The 19,941-nt window shown below is 42.4% G+C and overlaps 1 protein-coding gene across 2 annotated transcripts; it reads right to left on the bottom strand.

Annotated features, from left to right (window-relative positions):
• Positions 1–2,202: 2,202 nt before the first annotated feature.
• Positions 2,203–19,592, bottom strand: LOC308411521 (guanine nucleotide-binding protein G(I)/G(S)/G(O) subunit gamma-13-like). Of its 2 annotated transcripts, XM_080905450.1 has the most exons (4): positions 19,120–19,592; positions 18,499–18,765; positions 7,627–7,753; positions 2,203–6,305 (listed from the first exon to the last, which is right to left on the bottom strand). In XM_080905450.1, the coding sequence occupies exons 3-4, from the start codon at positions 7,722–7,724 to the stop codon at positions 6,200–6,202; spliced, it is 204 nt and encodes a 67-aa protein (XP_080761576.1). In that variant the 5' UTR covers positions 7,725–7,753; positions 18,499–18,765; positions 19,120–19,592; the 3' UTR covers positions 2,203–6,199. The 2 variants fall into 2 exon arrangements, with proteins under 2 accessions (XP_080761576.1, XP_080761575.1); XM_080905449.1 differs by lacking the exon at positions 18,499–18,765 and having other exon boundaries at positions 19,120–19,591.
• Positions 19,593–19,941: the final 349 nt, after the last annotated feature.

Here is a 19,941-nt window from a genome sequence, read left to right as displayed (position 1 = left end):
TCCCATATCACCACAAACCTGGGCTGATCTGCTCTGTTCTGTACAACTATATCATGGAGAGCATCTAGAAATGTGAGTATGTGTTGGCTATTGTATGGACCTAGTATTGCATGATGGTGCAGAAGCCCTCGAAGGCTTATGGCGGCACACAATGTGATGTTTCCCCCGCGCTGCCCTGGGACGTGCACAATTGCCCTTTGGCCAATTACATTACGACCCCGTCGTCTTGTTTTGCTCAGGTCGAATCCAGCTTCATCAATGAAAATGTATTCATGAGGCTGTGCAGCTCCATCCATGGCCAAGATTCTCTGAAAAAAAGGGGAACATGTCACTGTACTACAGTGCTACACATACAGCACCCTCACCCCATCACACAGGTACCTGTGTAGCTCTCAGAATAGATCCATGTGGTACTGATATGGTACATATTCAGCTGCTACTGGACTTCACCAATACTCTATTGTAAATGTAAGGGACAGTTACACGTACCCGTACATATTCAGCTCGAAGTCCTTTGACCCTGTCACTGTTCCTCTCGAATGGGACTCTGTAGAGCTGCTTCATGGTGATGCTGAGTTTACCCAAGATGCGTCTGATGGTGGTGATGCTCACATGGTTTATGTTGCTGAACACTCGCCTGTCTGCAAGTATTTTCCGTCGTAGCTGGTGGAGACGGATGGCATTGTCTGCCCTCACTAGGTCCACAACGGCAAGTTCCTGCTGTTGTGTGAACAGGCGTTGCCGTCCTCCCCCAGAAGGTCTTCGGGTCATTCTGGAGGAATACAACCACATATTGTCATCGGTTTGCTTATTTTTCTTGCAGTACTTTACTGTATGTACTGTGTCATCCACTGTACAACACTGTACTTCAATATAAGGAATCAGCCACTTTGGCTGCAAAAGGAGCATTAGCACCCCGTACACTTGATATGGTAATGTGATATACTGTAGAACAGTGCTATGAAACCATCTGAGTAGAGCAGAAGGTATGGAGGTGAAGACATACCTGTTTTCTAGTCGGAATGTTCGTATTACAGATGCCACTGTGAAGCGGCTTAGATGTGGGTGGACTCTCTGCCCAGCTTCCCTCATAGTCAGGCCATGGTTGATGACATGGTCCACCAAAGTTGCTCTTATTTCATCAGAAATATGGGTCCGTGCATGGCCTCTTCGGCCTTCTCCTCCTCTTCCTCCTCCTCCTCTACCTCTTCCTCTACCTCTTCCTCTTCCTCTTGCTCTCCCTCCATCCATGCTTGCAAAGTTCTTGAAATGGCTACGCTGAGGGCTTTTTGTAGTTGGCTAATTGGTGTTCGGTTTTGCAAGTACGTGCCTTCAGGTGTGTATTTGAGTGGTTGCAATTATCCGATGTGTTTTGTATTTTGGATACATGTGTTTTCCGAATGGCACCCTGAGATTTCATTTTGTGAGCGAAGTGTCTTATGTATGAAATAGAGTGTAGTATGCAGGACCATGTGTGTTGCATAAAGGGGTAGGTGTGTTGCATAAAGGAGTAGGAGTGTTGCATAATTGGTACTGGGGTGCAAAGCAGCGCTTTTGTTTAAGGTATGGGTACATGTGTTTGAGGTATGGTAACAAAAGCTTCACGTTGTGTTACTTTAGTCTGAGCATGGGTTTATAGTGTTCAAGCAACGGGCAAAAACTGTAAAAGGCCCTTTAGTCCATCTGCTTTCAAACCCGATGTAAACTGCACCTGATCCAGACCCGATTATGACAGTAAATGGAGGGGCGACCTTGGCATGGAGTAGCAAACTGCACAAAGAAAGGCCCCAGCTGGTCCTATAACTAAAGTAAGTAAGGTGTGACAAAGTGACAGAGGCGGGAGGGACTACCTGTAGACTGGCTAGTAATCACGTAATTATTCAGTGTGATAAAATGCTCGTTTTGGCCAATATCCCGTTGTTTTGCTTCTTTGGTGGCAGATCTGTATTACTATCATTTGTAGTCAGTGAGGAAGCTGAATTATGTAATCATTCAGTATTTGTGAAATGTATGAATATATCAAACAGCATATTTTATACTAGTACACTTTATATCCTTTGCTACTGCATTGGTCTACCCACCCTTGCTGTGGACGATACCACCTACAGCAGTCATTGAACACCAGTCCTGGTGTGGATTCCTTTTACTCACATACAGAAGCAGAAAACACACAAAAACCAGCCAGGACACCCAAGCTGTCTAAAAATCTTCTACTTTATTCGATAAGATAAATGTTTTTGTAAAACATTCAATAAAAAAATGATCTACAATTTATTGCTCGTTGTCATCTTCACACTAGGAATTTTGATCTGATGCATAATATCTTTTTTCCAAACCACTCTCACGAGGAATATGTTGCTAGATATTTAGACAAGGTTTTATGTTGTCATTATAGTAGTTATAACATACATACATACCCACGTTCAGAGTATATTAAAAAAAAACAAGTAAAGTTACAGTAGCTAGACAGAAAAAAACAGACGAGGGACAGGCAGACTCAGGAGTCCTCTCATGTACTTGTTACTTTAGCCTGCAGTGGCCAGCATTTGTTGCTTTCCCAGAGTGAGTGTTAAACCTTTAGAGCAATTTCAGGGGGATCAGTAGGTATTAGACTTAATATTAGACTCTTTTATGTAGACGATCGTGTTTAATAGCTCTTTATGGGTAACACATGTGTTCAAATGGAGTTTTTAATGTCCGAAAAATAAAATACTGCTCATCCATCCAATCACGGAGCAGCATTTGGGGGAAACACAAAAAGAAGAGATTCATGAGGATGACCTGAGGCTCCGCTGTCCCGAGTCCTTTAGAGAATCCCACATCCTTGCCGCGCCTCCCCTCATACACATTCTCACTAAGCAGTGTATCTGTGTCTGTGTGATGCAGCTGTGCGTGTGTGCTTTACAGTACACATGGGAGCCTAAAGTCCAAATTTCTTTTGTAAAACATGGACGCACAAACACACAGTTACAGTCGCATGCACGCGCAACCGCCGCCTGTTCTGCAGTCGGCAGCGATGTCTGGACATCATGCCAACATATTTACATTCTCGTTTTAAGGAAACTGTGTACAAGGCAGTAGTAGATGGTGATCCGGCAAGGTGAAGAAGTCGTTTTTGGTCGTTTTTGTGATATATTTTGTTTTAATCTTGGAGGGTGGGATTGAGGAAGAGGGAGCGGAGACGCAGGAAACAAGAAAAAAAAGAAACGTGAAGAAGAAGAAATCTTGTCAATAAATAAATAAATAAGTTAATAAGTTAAACTGGTCTGTCTGTACATGTGTCAAGAGAGACAATATGTGCATATATGTTTCTGTGTTGGTTGTCATGTCTGTATTTGTGTGTGCTTACATTGTGTAGCCTTTAGGGGCTGTAGCTACGGAGGAGAAGGAACTCAAACCCCTCCAGAGACCCAGAGTTCTGCTCTGACAGCACAAACAGAGCTGCTATGACACTCAACAACAACACTGTGTGCAGGACTAGATGGGATAACCATGCTTTATGAGCTATTTTAAAACTACATATGAAAACCTGCAGGAGTCACACTGAGCGGAGAGCTGTGAAAGCTTCTTGGGTCCATGCAAGTTGTTTATCGCACGTAAAGGCTGGAGTTTCAGTCACTGGCTGTAAATTTAGTCTGTGGGAGATATTTTGCGAACGTTTCATGTGTTATGTTACGTTATGCATTAAGGTGGTCCAGCAGAGTGCTGAGAAGGGAGCCCGTCCGCCGACTTTCGAAGCTCACAAGTACACCAGTTTCACACTTCTCCCTGATTTTTTCTTTCTTTCCATTCTTCTGTTACTTTCGTCACTTTTCTAGCGTGAGAGCTTAACAAAGCTGAACACTGTGGGTGCCTTAGAGAAAAGACTGTCAGGAAGTGTGCACCATTATACAGATTTCACCCTGCATTCGAGTGTGGCAGTTCTGAACCTCTACAGACATTCTGCACAGAGTCACAGAGACCATGCAAAGGCTTGTTTCCACATTTAAATCATTTAAATGAGTCTGTTTTGTGTGTAAAAGTCTCATCTGTAACTGTTTGTTAATTACACTTGTAGATATAAAATTAGCTTTTTGATGACTTGTGTGTCCCGTGAGAACCTATAAAGACTTGCAGTTTATAGTAGGACAAGATATCGGTCATGGCCTGCTCCGCAATCGTGTAATGGACTACAACTGCCCCCAAGCTAAAGCTTTGAATATGGTGAAAAATACAAAGAAAGATACACTAAACCATACCAGCTGCCCACACAGGCAGCATAACAGAATGCTCTCTACCTGTGATATATACTTTGCAGCCCAAAGCACATTTTTACATCTTTTTTCCTGTTTTATTTAAACACGTAACTACTGTAAGCTCTGTAAGCTACACCAACCGTGCAGACGAATGCAAACGTGCTGCTGAAGCTACTCCTCCTATAGTCATTCATGCATCGTTGATGGATTGGATAGCTATTAGACACTGAAAAAGCTAAATGAACATGCACTTCAGATGAAATGAAATGTGTCTGTGCAGACTACTTTGGAAAGTAGTGCGTGGACATGTTTCATCTGTATCTTTGTGTTAGCACATTGGTCAATTTGCTCTGCCATTTTCAGTTATCCGGTCTTTAAGTGATGAGGTGATGAATCCTGCCCAAACTACCCTGCGTTTAATAAGGCTTTTGTGTTTTTAACATGTTTCAATGCTTTGTGTCTTGTTGTTTTTAATCTCAAAAAGCTCCTACAAACAGGCAGTGATCACTGTCGGCCTCTGTCGGTTTTTATTACCGCTATTCACTTTAAAGCTCAGTTTTTAAAACCTTACGATGTAACTACAGCCCAGCCCGTGCAGCAGTAAATTAATGACTAACCTCGTGTTGTGGATGGATTATCTCAGTTGTTCTCCTGACTGAAGTTTGGTCCGTTTACAGCATCCTGCCATGCGATTGCATTTGTCCCTAACCATCGGGAATCTTCACGTTAACTTTTATCGAGTGAAAAAAGTTAGCGTTCATCCTCCAGCGTTACTGCTTATATTATGCTAACATAGCTGTGTCGCTAGCGATCACGTAGCACATCATTATATACCAGCTAGCCCAACTTCAGTAACCCTACAAACTTCACTGCTGTTTGGTTTCCTGTCTTCATTTATGTCGGAAGTGACAGCAGAGCTGTACGTCTTAATTTGTTTAAGAAAGCCCTCGCTCAGAACATGCTATATTATATTTAGATGGAAACTAGCGAGCTAACTCCCTGCTAACTTTTAAAGCCATTAAATTTCATGAATTCTATTTTCATGGATGCCTGGTTGTTAAACTTAATTGTTACACCTGGTAGAGCAGAACGCTGATCATTTTATTACAGATGAAAGAATTTATACAGTTTTTAACTCTCAGTGATCGTTTGACCTGCAGCGGAGTTTGGGCCCAGACACAGCTAATGACGTCATACTTAAAGATGGGATAAACAGGTACAGGGTCGTCACTGTCACCCTGCACTGCACTGGAGCAGAGCTGGAAGCGATTTACATGTAGCTTAGGAAAAGGAAGCCGCGCAACTATTGCTAATGGCGATGCTAATGGTCATGCTAATGGTGAATCTAGCTAAATGTGATGCTAATGGTGATATTAGCTTGTATTTGGAGATGTGTTTACTTACAAATCACTATCTTATCAGTTCTTAGTTCATTTTTTTTCATCAAAGACTTTATTAATTCGGTTTAAAGGGGTCTGACTCGTTATATTGTAATGGTGGTCATTTCCAGTATGGAACAAAATTCCCCCAGCAGATCTACAGTCAGTCTGGCAGTGAGAACGTGACTCCATTACACATCTTTAACGCATTTAGGAAATTTAGGAAGAAAAAAACTGCAAAGGGAATAAGCTTGTGACTGGCAGCTGCATAAATAAAAGTTGTCGTATATTCATATAAAGACACGTAGTACAAGTATTGATCACTTCTGTCATATCATAAAAACGATGCATTGCCGTGGCAGGATTAAACTTGCAGTGTTAAGTGTGTGAATGCGTGTCTCTGTCAGCGTGTATTTCTGTGCCCTTGGGGTGTGTTTTTGGGGAGAGGGTTAGGTTTGCCAGCTGTTGTACATTCACGGTGAGAGGTTAGGTGGCGCTGTCCTGCCGGTGCATTCACAGGATCAGCTTCAGGGGTCATCTGTAGGGCATGTGTGTTGAAATTCAAGGGTCATTAAATGGTTAAATCTAAAGAAGGATGCATTTTCCTTTCTCCACCCAGGGGTTGTTCTTCATCAGCTCCGGGTTCAGGAAGGGATCCTCTGGGACACCATCCTCTATCCATTTTACCAAACTGTGTGGAGAGAAAAATAGAAAGAGCGGCATTTTTTAAATTCCTGTGGTATAGTCTTACCACAATCTGTCCTCTATCCGCTTTCCCATATAAGGCAAAAGGACAAGGATAAACTGAGCGACCATAAGTAACTAATTATATTCAATTTTGCAACTTTTGTTTGTGTACTTTAGTTCTAACGTACAACTCTGTTTCTTATTAAGAGCAGACGTTTATGATTTTGAATTTGAAGCCAGCAGAAAATAAAAAATAAAATAAAAAAAGCATTTTTTCTACTGCCTTGCATGACCTCTTCTTTAGTGTCTGCATTAGTTTGAAACACAAAATGTTGTCCCATTCATGCTTAGCTGAACAGTTTGGACTATGCTTTTGAAATAAGTGCAGAGGGAGGTCTTGCATTGTCTTAGTGAAATAGGCCTGACACTGTGTGGATGGCAGCATGTGTTGCTCCTAAACTTTAAATCCCATAATGTCACAGATGTCGGCATCAAATTCAAAATGAACACGTTAAACAAAAGCAGGTTCTCAGTTTCATTCTCTTTTTGAATGTACATTTTATAACATATATATATAACTGTTTATTCTTTTGCATCCTGTGAACAACAACATTAAGGCAATTACACACACAGAGCACTGAGAAAAAGTGACAGTAAATTCTAGCAGTGTGCATTCTGGGCTACAAGCGGTCTGATTGGTCAGATCTGTTGATCTGGATTTGAAAAATCATTTTTGATTTTACATGTCTGGTGTGAAAAGGCCCAGTGCTGATGAAATGCTTCCTTGGGTGTTTAATCTGATGGGACTGCAGAGCGAGGGCGAGACAGATAAACTTAGTGGTGAAGCCAAACAGTACCAAAGCCGATCTATAGCAGCTCACAGACTCCCTAAGACGCCATCATGCTCATCTGGAGCATGCCCAGATGTTACTGACAGTGCATACAGGCATGCGGGGGAGCATACACAGTGCTGAGCCACATTATGGAAGCAAGTACATGGCTTGACTTCTGACTGAGCCCCATTTGCTGATGAGGGAACTTGAACTTGGTCTCAAAACTATACACAAACTAGTACTAATTTAAAATAATGCACTGAATTAATGAGTAAGACGACACAACCAGAGATAGTAACAGCTAGTATAGCTCTATTTTCTCTCCCCAGCCTCTTCCTGTAAATGCAGTTACCAGTGTGTTCGGCATATTTAGCTAAAACAAATATCTTCCCTTTTCAATCTGAGAGGCTCAGAGCGATTTATCTTTTTTTGTGCACAGTTGATTTCAGGGTCGTGAACTCTGCGCAGCACAGCAGTGGAGTAACTACTCACTCAGTCACTGTTTTGGAGGACTTCTCTCTTTTGAAGGCCAGCTGGTACTTGAGGCTCTCCACCTCCTTCTTCATCTGGGGCAGGTCCATCTCATCCATGGCTGCAGCTTGTTGTAGGGCTTTTCTGCCTGTACAAAGTGGGAGGAGGCCACAGTTATATTTATATAGAGCGCTGTCAAATAGCAGGCAGACACGCTCAATACATCTGTGCCCTGCAGCAAGAACACCACAAAGTGCATCTGATTTATGACTGCTGCTTAGTGATTCCACCTACAGGAGGGAGAATAGAGGCTGGTATGTTCATAGAGTACAACCGAGCTGCCAAAAATTTGACAGACTCTCTTAACTCTACAGGATACATTCGTTTGATTTCTTTTGTGTTTTTTGGGCTTCATGTTTCCACTTCCATGGCTTTAATGAATACTTTGGTAATTTCATACTAAGGTCACAAAATTTTTTGCGTCTGTACTCAAAAGGAGGAAAAGGACAGCATGTATTTGTGCTCAATCTAATCTTTCTCCTGTGCTATTGTGTGTACATGTTCAGTGCTGTCCCAACACACCCACAGACACACCCACAGACACATGATATTGCACCATATTTACCACAATCAAATGTGTGAAATTGGGTTAGCAAGCGAGCAGAGTCTAACTTAAAAATGGTGGGTAAGCTGATAAAATCGTAACTAAATGTAATTGATATATAGCTTTAATAAGTAATACCAATGAATAAACATTTCTAGTTAAACCTAAAGAATAATTGGTTACATTTGAAAATCCAGAAACCTAAAAATGTTAAAGTTAGCTAAAAGTTAAAGCTAAAGTTAGTTCTGTGGTTTCAACGGAAACTTGAAACAGCAGCCTAAAAAATAACAGCTCAATTTTATATTACGGGTCCATATAAGCAAACATTTACAGAAAATGTTTCAGCAGTATTTACAGTGGGGCAAAAAAGTATTTAGTCAGCCACCGATTGTGCAAGTTCCCCCACCTAAAATGATGACAGAGGTCAGTAATTTGCACCAGAGGTACACTTCAACTGTGAGAGACAGAATGTGAAAAAAAAATCCATGAATCCACATGGTAGGATTTGTAAAGAATTTATTCGTAAATTAGGGTGGAAAATAAGTATTTGGTCAATAACAAAAATACAACTCAATACTTTGTAACATAACCTTTGTTGGCAATAACAGAGGTCAAACGTTTACTATAGGTCTTTACCAGGTTTGCACACACAGTAGCTGGTATTTTGGCCCATTCCTCCATGCAGATCTTCTCGAGAGCAGTGATGTTTTGGGGCTGTCGCCGAGCAACACGGACTTTCAACTCCCGCCACAGATTTTCTATGGGGTTGAGGTCTGGAGACTGGCTAGGCCACTCCAGGACTTTCAAATGCTTCTTACGGAGCCACTCCTTTGTTGCCCGGGCGGTGTGTTTTGGATCATTGTCATGTTGGAAGACCCAGCCTCGTTTCATCTTCAAAGTTCTCACTGATGGAAGGAGGTTTTGGCTCAAAATCTCACGATACATGGCCCCATTCATTCTGTCCTTAACACGGATCAGTCGTCCTGTCCCCTTGGCAGAAAAACAGCCCCATAGCATGATGTTTCCACCCCCATGCTTCACAGTAGGTATGGTGTTCTTGGGATGCAACTCAGTATTCTTCTTCCTCCAAACACGACGAGTTGAGTTTATACCAAAAAGTTCTACTTTGGTTTCATCTGACCACATGACATTCTCCCAATCCTCTGCTGTATCATCCATGTGCTCTCTGGCAAACTTCAGACGGGCCTGGACATGCACTGGCTTCAGCAGCGGAACACGTCTGGCACTGCGGGATTTGATTCCCTGCCGTTGTAGTGTGTTACTGATGGTGACCTTTGTTACTTTGGTCCCAGCTCTCTGCAGGTCATTCACCAGGTCCCCCCGTGTGCTTCTGGGATCTTTGCTCACCGTTCTCATGATCATTTTGACCCCACGGGATGAGATCTTGCGTGGAGCCCCAGATCGAGGGAGATTATCAGTGGTCTTGTATGTCTTCCATTTTCTGATGATTGCTCCCACAGTTGATTTTTTCACACCAAGCTGCTTGCCTATTGTAGATTCACTCTTCCCAGTCTGGTGCAGGTCTACAATACTTTTCCTGGTGTCCTTCGAAAGCTCTTTGGTCTTGGCCATGGCGGAGTTTGGAGTCTGACTGTTTGAGGCTGTGGACAGGTGTCTTTTATACAGATGATGAGTTCAAACAGGTGCCATTCATACAGGTAACGAGTGGGGGACAGAAAAGCTTCTTACAGAAGACGTTACAGGTCTGTGAGAGCCAGAGATTTTCCTTGTTTGAGGTGACCAAATACTTATTTTCCACCCTGATTTACGAATAAATTCTTTACAAATCCTACCATGTGGATTCATGGATTTTTTTTTCACATTCTGTCTCTCACAGTTGAAGTGTACCTCTGGTGCAAATTACTGACCTCTGTCATCATTTTAAGTGGGGGAACTTGCACAATCGGTGGCTGACTAAATACTTTTTTGCCCCACTGTATATAGGTGGTGTTGATGAACCACCAAACAAGGATGTTGAGGTAACATGCTTGGAAAACAATATTTCCTGTTTATTAATTGATTGATTTTTTCTCTGTTTTCCCCCAGCAGCCACCCCCAAGGATTTGGTGAGTATTGAAAGAAATCTGTAAGCACCTAATACCAAAGCTTATCATCCATATCCACAGCCATAGTCATGTATGAGACATCTAAAGTACTGAAAGGCATAACTGAATTTTACGGCTCCTGATAGCTGTTGTCATCATGTTTGGGAACTGTCCTGCTCTTTTCATCCGCACAGGTTTCAAGCATCAGCGCAGCTATCAGTCAGATCGATCTTCTTCCTAAAGATCTTGAAATAAGTTCCTAAAACTATATGCAATTAGAAAATCTGATCCATCCATCCGACATAATGGGATCAGCACTTCTTTTACACAACCTGTAGAGACTAATGCATCAGTAATATGCACTGCAGGTCATATCCATTTCATCCATGGAAGTAAGAAATGCAATTAGCTAAAGTCAGAATCACTCCTATGGAGACAAAAAACATCAGTGTATTTTATCGTGAGATAAGAGATAACTGCAATTACAGGTCATGCCTTTTTGCCCCCTGCTGGCCATTGGAAAGAATGCAAATTTAAGCCACTTCTTGCTGGCTTTACTTTTCAATCTCGGAAGCTAATCTTTTATGTACAGTACTCTTACAGATTACTTTTTCTGCAATAATCTTGTAATAGAATGAGTTATTTTTATTGGTAATGTTGCTCCTTTATTGTAGGGTCTTTACCTTATAATATAAAACACTTTGAGGTCATTGTTGTGATTTGTTCCTATATAAATAAAACTGAACTGAATTGAATCATTAATCCTGCTGATCTGTTCCCATTAAAGAGTATATTCAGGTCCTGACATAACCCACTGAGGCACTCCTTACAAACAATGTATACATATATCTGTACCTGTACAGATCATCTGATTTACAATTAATAAACAATGCGACATTAATATCAGTTACAGGATCTCTCAGTGGCCAACTCTGCACAAAAGTGGAGTATTTTTTCTCTTCCGCAGCATCTTTTTTGGTCCGTTCCTCCCTCCTGCTCTCTCTTGCTCCCCTCCCACGCTTTGTGTCCACTCCACTCTCTCAGTAATACGCAGCCCCTCTCGTACGTGTGCTTGTGCTTATGTACCCCCGTGTGTGCTTTTATGAGTCATGTGAGGATTCGGGTGAGATGAGTGCTTGTCTAGTCTGCACTCAGAATTGATCTTGTTGAGATCCTTCAGAATAGAAACAGCTATGGTATTTTTAAAGGGGCACTGAATAATGGTTGATACTACGCAGTTGTCCTTTATGACAGTTTAGTGAGTGAGGGCTTATATTCAGGCAGGAAACAGCGCCCCGAATCTGACAACTACTTCATGGTCTGGATCCAAAAGAAGCATCCAGTCAGTTGTCCAGCAAAGCCTGTCGTTTGCTATATGCTATATGCACAACTATCTTTTGAGAGACAGTTATGAACTTAAAATATAAAGACGTCATTGGTTTCTCCTCTTGTGCATAGCTTATTGCGCTCCTCTAGCAGAGGTCTGCTGCAGTCCATAGTTTGCAGGGAAGTTCCCAGCTTCCCTGCAAACTACTCACCAAACTGCAGCGAAACTTGAGGAAGACCAACAAGTCAGCATCTTTCATACTAACTACAGGGAACCACATCTCCTGGCGACCAACACAATCACAAGGAAGTTTTTGGTGCAGCACGATTTTGTGACCAATTTCACCCGGCAACAGCTGGCAGCCTCCAGCATCCACTCACCAGCTGGCCAGGGAATGTACATTTTCCCAGCAACCTTAAGTATCATCCCGTTCCATATGATCCTCTGACTTTGTATGAAAAGAACACAGCACTTGTATGTTTGCTTCATTTTTCACACCAGAGAACTGCGTTCTTCTTTTATACCACCGATGGCTGCTGCTAGGCTAGCTTGAAATGTATCGCTCTGACATGTATTTCCCTAAATGAAAAATTATCCCTAACAGTAGTTAAACCCTGGAGTGAGATATGCACCAACTTGACATTTTGGCGCATTACAGTAAATGTACTAGTACAAGAGGCGATTGATACTATCAGGACAGTAATATTGAGCAACACAAAGCCGTAACTGGTTTTTAATGATTTTTCCCCTCTGAAAACTGATATTTAGGACTCTGGAACAGAATGAATCAATCATCACTCTGAACATGTGAAAGCCTCAGGCGTCAATGTAAAACACCGGCTGACATGTTTATTTATTTTTATCTTTAGCACGTCATTGCTATTTGAGAGACGGGTAAAAAAGTTGTGGTTTTAAAAAAGAGGCAAGATTGAGAGAGACGAGGAGAGATGCGCAATCGGTGAGTCGGTGAGGTGCACACGCGTGTGAGTATGAGGAAAACACCAGGTGCAATATTACACGACAATGTGTGTGTGTGTCTTACCAATATTAGACACACAGGACTAGAGCGGTGGCTAGTTCCCGGCTGAGATCAGGTTTCAGCAGCATCCTCTAGAGACAACACTGGGATTGGATGCTTTCCTCCATCTAACTCTATCACTCACCATCTCCTTCATCCCTGTTTTCACTCTCTACCTGTTCTTCTTTTTCACATTTATTTGTCTGCTCCATCCTTCTCTCTCCACTCCTCTCAGCCTCCTTCTCTTATTTCTTCTCTGGCAAGCGTCTCTGTTTGACTCCTTTCTTTTTTATTTATTTGTTTTATTTTTGCACCACTTATTGATCGCCTCCCTGGTTTTTTTCTTTCACTTATTCTCTTCCCTGATCTATGTTACTCCTGTCCTGGGAAGGCAGGTGTAGATTCCCTTTACTGCACAAGTCTTAAAATGAAAATGGAATATGGTAAATGGCCTGCATTTGTATAGCGCTTTTCTAGTCCATAGGACCCCAAAGCGCTTTACACTACATTCAGTCATCCACCCATTCACACACACATTCACACACTGGCGATAGCAAGCTACAAATGGAATATTTGCCTTTGTTTGAACAAAATACCAGCGAGTGATGATGCCCGGTGGAAATGTTAACCCGTGATGTCGCTCATCACAAAGTGTTTGAGTCTTAGCTTGGAATTAAAGATAACATTTAGGTGGCTACAGTAGCAACGTCACTGTACAAGCTGTATCAAATATTTCACTGGAAACGTCAAACATCAACAAGCAGAACAATATTCCCGACACGAAGAGAGAGAGTGGAGTTTGGAAAGCGTGGAGAACACAGACATCTGTCACTACAAGTCATTTCCTCCATCCTCCCACCACCACCACCGCTGCTGCTGATGTGGATTTACTGCCTGCAGGTAATGCTGAGAAAGAAAGGGGGGGGGGGGCTGCTGTTTCAAACTGTTACGTTTACAAGAATCTGCCAAATCTCGAGATGCATGGCACAGTCAGCGTGCAGTTTCACTAACGAGACAGATTTCAAGCCATTAAACGAGTCCAGCAATTTCATCAGGATACTGTAAAAGGCGCCTAAAGCACCAGAAGTTTAAAGGTCAAGTTCAGTGACTGCAGTTAGCAGAGGTGAGACCTCGCAGACAGCTACAGCTCCCTGTGTTGGCGCGTCTGTCAAAGCAACCATGCCCTCAACTGTAAACGCCATAGCTGTCATGAAGGGAGAAACTATCCATAGATCCCAAAACACGTTTTTAAAGCTGTAAACGTGCTTTTTAGTGCTTTATTGTCACTTTTACATGGAGTCTGTGGGGACTGACTCGTCAACAGAGTCAGTCTCAAGTGGCCGTTAGAGGAACTGCAGCGTTTGGCACCTCCACGTTGGCTTGATCTTTCAGCTCTGCAGTCTGCTAGAGACGACTCAGTCATAATTATTTATGTTTATGTTTTATCCGCTACTTTTGTTGCTGTAATTATATTACTGAAGCTGATCGCAAAGGAAAGCAATGGAAAAGCTCATCAGTGATTATTTAAATGTTACATTTGGTATTGTCATTTTGCAGTTAAAAAAAAAAAGCGTATGATTTTTAAAAAACGTTTATTTTCTTCAGAGTATTTTGGTTGCTACAAATAAGTAGATTAAAAATGCGATTGTGTATAAGGGCTAATTTGGATGCTAATTCCCAGCTTATGCTCGGAAAGTCATGCACTGACCCCCCTCCCAACTACAGCCTTTTTTTCTGGGAACAACAAGAATGCCAAAACTGAATTATACAATTATACTACCAGAAGTAATGAGAAAAATTCGTCTATCATAAACAGTCATTGAATGAACCCAAGAATTAAACGTCGTCTTCATGCCAGCTATTTCTTTCTTTCTATCATACACCTTTGTCTCTCTCCATCTCCAATTACTTTGAATGGGACTGGATGAATAGCCAACTGTGTAAATATGTCTGTGTTTATCTGGTAAAGCTCTGCTTTAGACAGCCTTTAAACGCCACACAGAGTAAATAATGGAAAGACTCCACCATTATACTGCCATGTGGTTTACTGATATCTTACTCTGTGGGCTTTGAATCAGAAAAGATCAAGAACTCTGCTGCGTTCTCGCTCCCGTCCTTTCGCTGCTCTCTGATATCTGTTTCTGACTGTCTCAGGCAGTTAATCTGTCGCTTCTCACAGCAGTCGTCTCCGTTTTTTTGTTCTCCGGCCAATTATGGCAGTTGTGGAAAAAAACTATCAATTATATCCCATTTACTCTAAACCAGCAGTCACGTGTAATGGTGCTTGTGATGTATATTAAAACATCAATAAATCAGAGTCAAATTTATTGCGATCCCTTGCTAATGTTACTCTAAACTAATCTCATAAGCCCTGCATTGTTTACTATCACAGGGAAGACCCTGGCTTCCTCGTAGCTTCTATCACCACACTTACGAGGATGAGCATGTCGGAAGTCTTTCCCCCTCCATCACAGCACCATCGACTAGCTTCACATTCACACAGGATATCGTAAGGGTGTGTACTGGATGTACAGCGCTCTTTTTGTCACAGAACCAAACAGGCACTCCACAGCCAAAGCTCACAGCACTGTTGATATTGTCAGTTAGTTGACAAAGTCTGATGTGTGTGTTTTTGTTTTTTCTAGCTCATCCTGTAGTTCTGCCGGGTTCATCGAGCCGTGACAGCCTGCATGAACCGGGCAACATGCAGTAAAGCATGAAGCGGTCAGGATGAGAGTCGGAACAGTTCACCTTCACGTTTGGAGCAAGTTACTGTACCAACCAAGGGCAGTAGAGTGTCATGGGGACACTCACAGTTTTCTCAGATATTACAAGCTACCTGAAAATGATGGAAACGACCTTGTTGTAATCAAGCAAAGTGGGAATGTGAGAAAATTCCCTCTGGAGTCGAGCATGTTAAAATACTTGCTCAGCACTTAACTTGGCTATACATCTTAGCATTGTTAGAGTCGAGAGAGCGTGCTGCTTTTTATGAATGTGGAATGATCCTGAGTGTAGGTGGATCATTTGCACAAGCATCGTGTAAGAAAGCTGCACACTTCCCAGGAGGGGAATGTAGGCAATGTAGTTGTTGGAAACACAGCTTTGTTATCTCGTAATGAAGTCAGATAAGTAAAATAAACTACCAGGACCATCAGGCGCATTAAGCGAATCAAAGAAGTCAGATAAATCAAACTTTATTCAACTCATTCTTCTTGCTTCCTCCACTTCTGTACCATTGATTCATTAATGTTGAATTCTCTGCAGCTGCTCTATGTTGTTGCAGTATATGAATGACTAACCTCGTATTGTGGATGGATTATCTCAGTTGTTCTCCTGACTGCAGTTTGGTCCGTTTACAGCATCCTGCCATGCGATTGCATTTGTCCCTAACCATCAGGAACCCTCACGTTAACTTTTATCAAGTAGAAAAAAAGTTAGCGTTCATCCTCCAGCTTCACTGTGTTTATGCTATGCTAACATAGCTGTGTCGCTAGCGATCACGTAGCATATCGTTATATAGCAGCTAGCCCAACTTCCGTAACCCTACAAACATCACTGGTGTTTAGTTTTCTGTCTTCATTCATGTTGGAAGTGATAGCAGAGCTGTACGTTTGAATTTTTCAGAAATCTCTCAGTCAGAACATGCTATATCATGTTTAGGTAACTAGTGAAACTAGCGAGCTAACTCCCTGCTAACTTCTAACTCTGTTAAATTTAATAAATCCTGTTTTCATGGATGCCTGGATGTTAAACTTAATTGTTACACCTGGTAAAGCAGCAACGCTGATCATTTTATTACAGATGAAAGAATTTGGACAGTTTTTAACTCTCAGTGTGCTGCAGTTTTGGACCCAGATTACTCCACGAGGCTCCTGACTACGGTAGCTGTAATGCTCAGACAATCCATCAAGCGGTGCGGCTTCGTAGCTTACCAAACTAAAATATTTTTGACAGATTTTTGAGCCAGTAAGCACAACCAGAATTCATACATAAGGCGCACCAGATTATAAGGCGCACTGTCAATTTTTCAGAAAATCAAAGGATTTCAAGTGCGCCTTATAGTGCGGAAAATACGGTAGTTGGATGCGGTGGTCATTTTGTAGCTCAGGCGGTGTAAACTTTCTTTGTCGGTTTTAATAGATTTTGTTCATTTTACATCTCTTTAAAAGAATTCTGCCTCTTGGTGCTCGAAACATGAAAAACACTTTTCCAAAACATGGCGTTCACCTTCACTGTTACCCTCAAAAACATGTTTGACCTGGATGCAGCTCTGAAATATGACTTAGAAAAGAGAAACTAGGGTTACCCCTAACAGGTTTCCCAGGGGGGAAAGAGTTGACCGGCTTTTAGAGATGATGGCTTTGCTCTTACCACACAGGTAGTTCAGAGCAGTAATATATGGTGTTTGGTCAAGGTGTGGCTGTCTTTGCAGAGCTCACTGCAGTGTATACAGAGCTGTAAGTTTAAACTGGGACACTTTGCCATGAATGGAGGTCATCTTTTTCTTAAGAGTCTGCTCAAGTTTTATAAAAGATGAAGAACAAGTTAATTACATGTTCTTTATAAAAAAAAAATCAACTATTTTTATGAACTGAATCTGTTTTCAGTATTTTGATAACTCACAGTGCCTCAAAAATGTAACATTTAGTCAGACTCTGGGTCTGCATCAAAAAGGCTGTCACATATCTGTGTATGCCTGAAGCTTTTAAAAAGATATATTTGGGTTTGTGTGTGTGAAGGTTAAAGTGGGGTGGTTGTTTTAAGAGAGGGTATATAGGTCACGTAGCGATTTGGGTCAAAAGCATCCAGAGATTAACCTTTACCCCCCGTCTCCTCTGCTATCTCGCCCCTCACATATACTATAGATATGTGTGTGTGTGTGATGGAGAGAGTGGAGCAGGTCTATTGTGAGGTACTGCTGTTGAATGCTTAACTCGTGGTCCTTCTGACTGCTATGATTATAGCTCAAGGTTAAATTAGAAAGCCAAGGATAAAAGTGTGAAAGTGTAAGAGTTGGTGGAAGGTAAGGCCAAAGCAAAAATAAATAAATTGTGACAGATAAGGATAAGTAAGAGGCAGAGAGGCTGATGATGGAAACAGAATGAGAGCCTCCTCTTGCCTCTATAGCTACTGCATTGTAAATAGAAGCTAAAAATAGAAAGGAACATAGAAAGGAACAGGCAGAGCTCTTCTGACCAGCTGAGAGTGGCGAGTAAGAAAGAAAGAAGAGGCTCCTTGTAGTTAAACTGAAGATGAGATGCTGCTGAGGATAATAAATGCCAGCTTCTGACAGATGATGTTTGAGCTTTTACAACCAGCTAATCTCTTCAGCAGCACTTCAGTGAGCTCTGAAGTGGCTGGGATCAGTCCAGATGTTATCACACTAGTGGGGCCCTGTCTGCATGAGGGAAACATCCAATCAATGGAACCTGATCAATGCAGGCATGAACTAGATTGGATGGAATTAATGTTTGCGTGCATGTTTTTGTTTGGGTGTATGCGTGTTCCCCACAGGGCCACGCATACACTAGGGGTGGCGGTGCCTGCCCCAGAACACAAGACAACGGCAAAGAGATGCAAAGCTTACACCTATACACCAAAGACGACAGGAGTGAGAGCACCAACAGCTATAAGTAGAGATAAAACGTGTAGAAAGAGATAGAACGCAATCGCAAAGAGATCGAAAACAACACACATGTAAAATCTATAGTAAATTTGTTTTAAGACGATCTCTTTGTGACGGAAATTGAAAACTGCAAAAATCCGCTGCAAAGAAATGAACCACAGAGAGACACAAACAGCTGTGAGTAGAGAAAACCATGGCAAAGAGAGGTGAATGAGATGCAAACGTACCACAGAGACACACATTACATACCACAATGAAGAGGCTTGGTATTAATGAACTACAAAGCACTCAGCCATAAAACGGAAAATAAAAAAAATAAATAAAAAGGAGAGACGATCTTCTCAGTCTGGGGGTTGTGCAGCTTTTATATCTTGATCCAGGGGTCCACGTTCTCATAACCAGACGGTTTTAGGTCATTTTAAGTTTACTATCCTTTTATTACCAAAGAAAAAGTGTAAAAATTAAAATCTTCACAACTCTTCACTCCCTCCCTAAAAACGTCGTCCGGAGCACCATCTATCCCCAGAACAGGGTCAAAAGAGGCCAGGGAGAGAAAAGGGAGGAGGAGGAGGAAGAGAAAGTGCAGAGGACAAATATAAGTTTTATGTAACATTCGTGGGTTCTGTATAGCCTGCGTGGTTGCAGTTTGTGAAGTACGCACGGAAAAAACCCAGCCTATGACACAGATGCATAAGGAGTGTACTTATCGTCTTGCCCAGATTAAAATAAAATCCACAGTTTCATTTAGGGGTCAGTTTGACCTCCGTGCTTTATGCGAATAGGCGAGCCTGTAATATTAATAAAGGCCCCGCTATGTTGGCAGAGCAGCCACAGAAGATAGTGTACGGTGGCATAATGTGGCTCTCCTACCTCACTGATGCGCTGGCGGAGGCTGTTGCTCTTTCCAAGTCTGACCGGTGCAGTTAAACTGGAGGAGAGGGCGAGAAGACAGCTGGCCTGACTCACGGAGACTGATTTCCCCCCTCTGCTAGAAAACAAATAGCGCACTTAATGTCCGTAGACTTAGTTTATCTCGGAGAGGCGGTGTGCACTCTCGGTATCCGCTGGAAAAGATCAGGGATAAAATCCGCAGTCTCCAGAGTAAAAGACGCGATGACGACCAGTCTGAAGCTGTCTGGAGCGCTGGAGGAGTCTCGCTGTTCGCCGGTAGTCCGGTTTGTTGCTGCAGCTGCTGAACCTGCACGAGAATGAGGCGGGGAAACGACAAGTTAACGATCTGGTCCCGTGCGCGCTCCGTCGTTCGCTGCCCGCTTCTCTGCTGGGATCCTCCTATATGAGCGCCAGTGCGCGCGCGCGTGAGTGTAGGAGCGAGAGGAAGAGTGTGTTCCCCCAGGATGCGTACGGAGAGTTGATAAGGCGAGGAAGGGGTGGGGGTATAAGCGCAGGTACAGCACAAGGGAAGACTTCTGTGTGTGTGCGTGCGCGCGTGTCCGTGCGCGCGCGCGAGGACTCTTTTTGCCCCCATTGCCAGATCCTGGATTTCTGCCCTAATATGGCCACTTATAGCTTCAGAGCAGGAGAAAGATTTAGGTTTCCAGTCAAGAAAAAAGAAACACGTTTGCTTTATGTCACTTTTAAACCCTCTAAGACAACAGAAGAATCTGTTTGATCACACGGTTTGTATCAGCAACTAAAGGAGAGATTCGTTATTTTACTGCCAACCAGTCTGTA

Source organism: Rhamphochromis sp. 'chilingali' (assembly GCF_963969265.1).
Source record: "Rhamphochromis sp. 'chilingali' genome assembly, chromosome: 15".
Classification (NCBI taxonomy): domain Eukaryota; kingdom Metazoa; phylum Chordata; class Actinopteri; order Cichliformes; family Cichlidae; genus Rhamphochromis; species Rhamphochromis sp. 'chilingali'.
The sequence above is the reverse complement of the archived record's forward strand: the minus strand, read 5'-3'. Positions and strand labels throughout refer to the sequence as shown.

What these genes read in the sequence shown, in the direction of transcription:
- LOC308411521 (XM_080905450.1), bottom strand. Translation starts at nt 7,724, where the DNA reads ATGGATGAGATGGACCTGCCCCAGATGAAGAAGGAGGTGGAGAGCCTC. An exon ending in TCCTCCAAAACAGTGACTGA is followed by an intron (nt 6,306 to 7,626) that starts GTGAGTAGTTAC and finishes CTCTCCACACAG; the next exon opens with TTTGGTAAAATGGATAGAGG.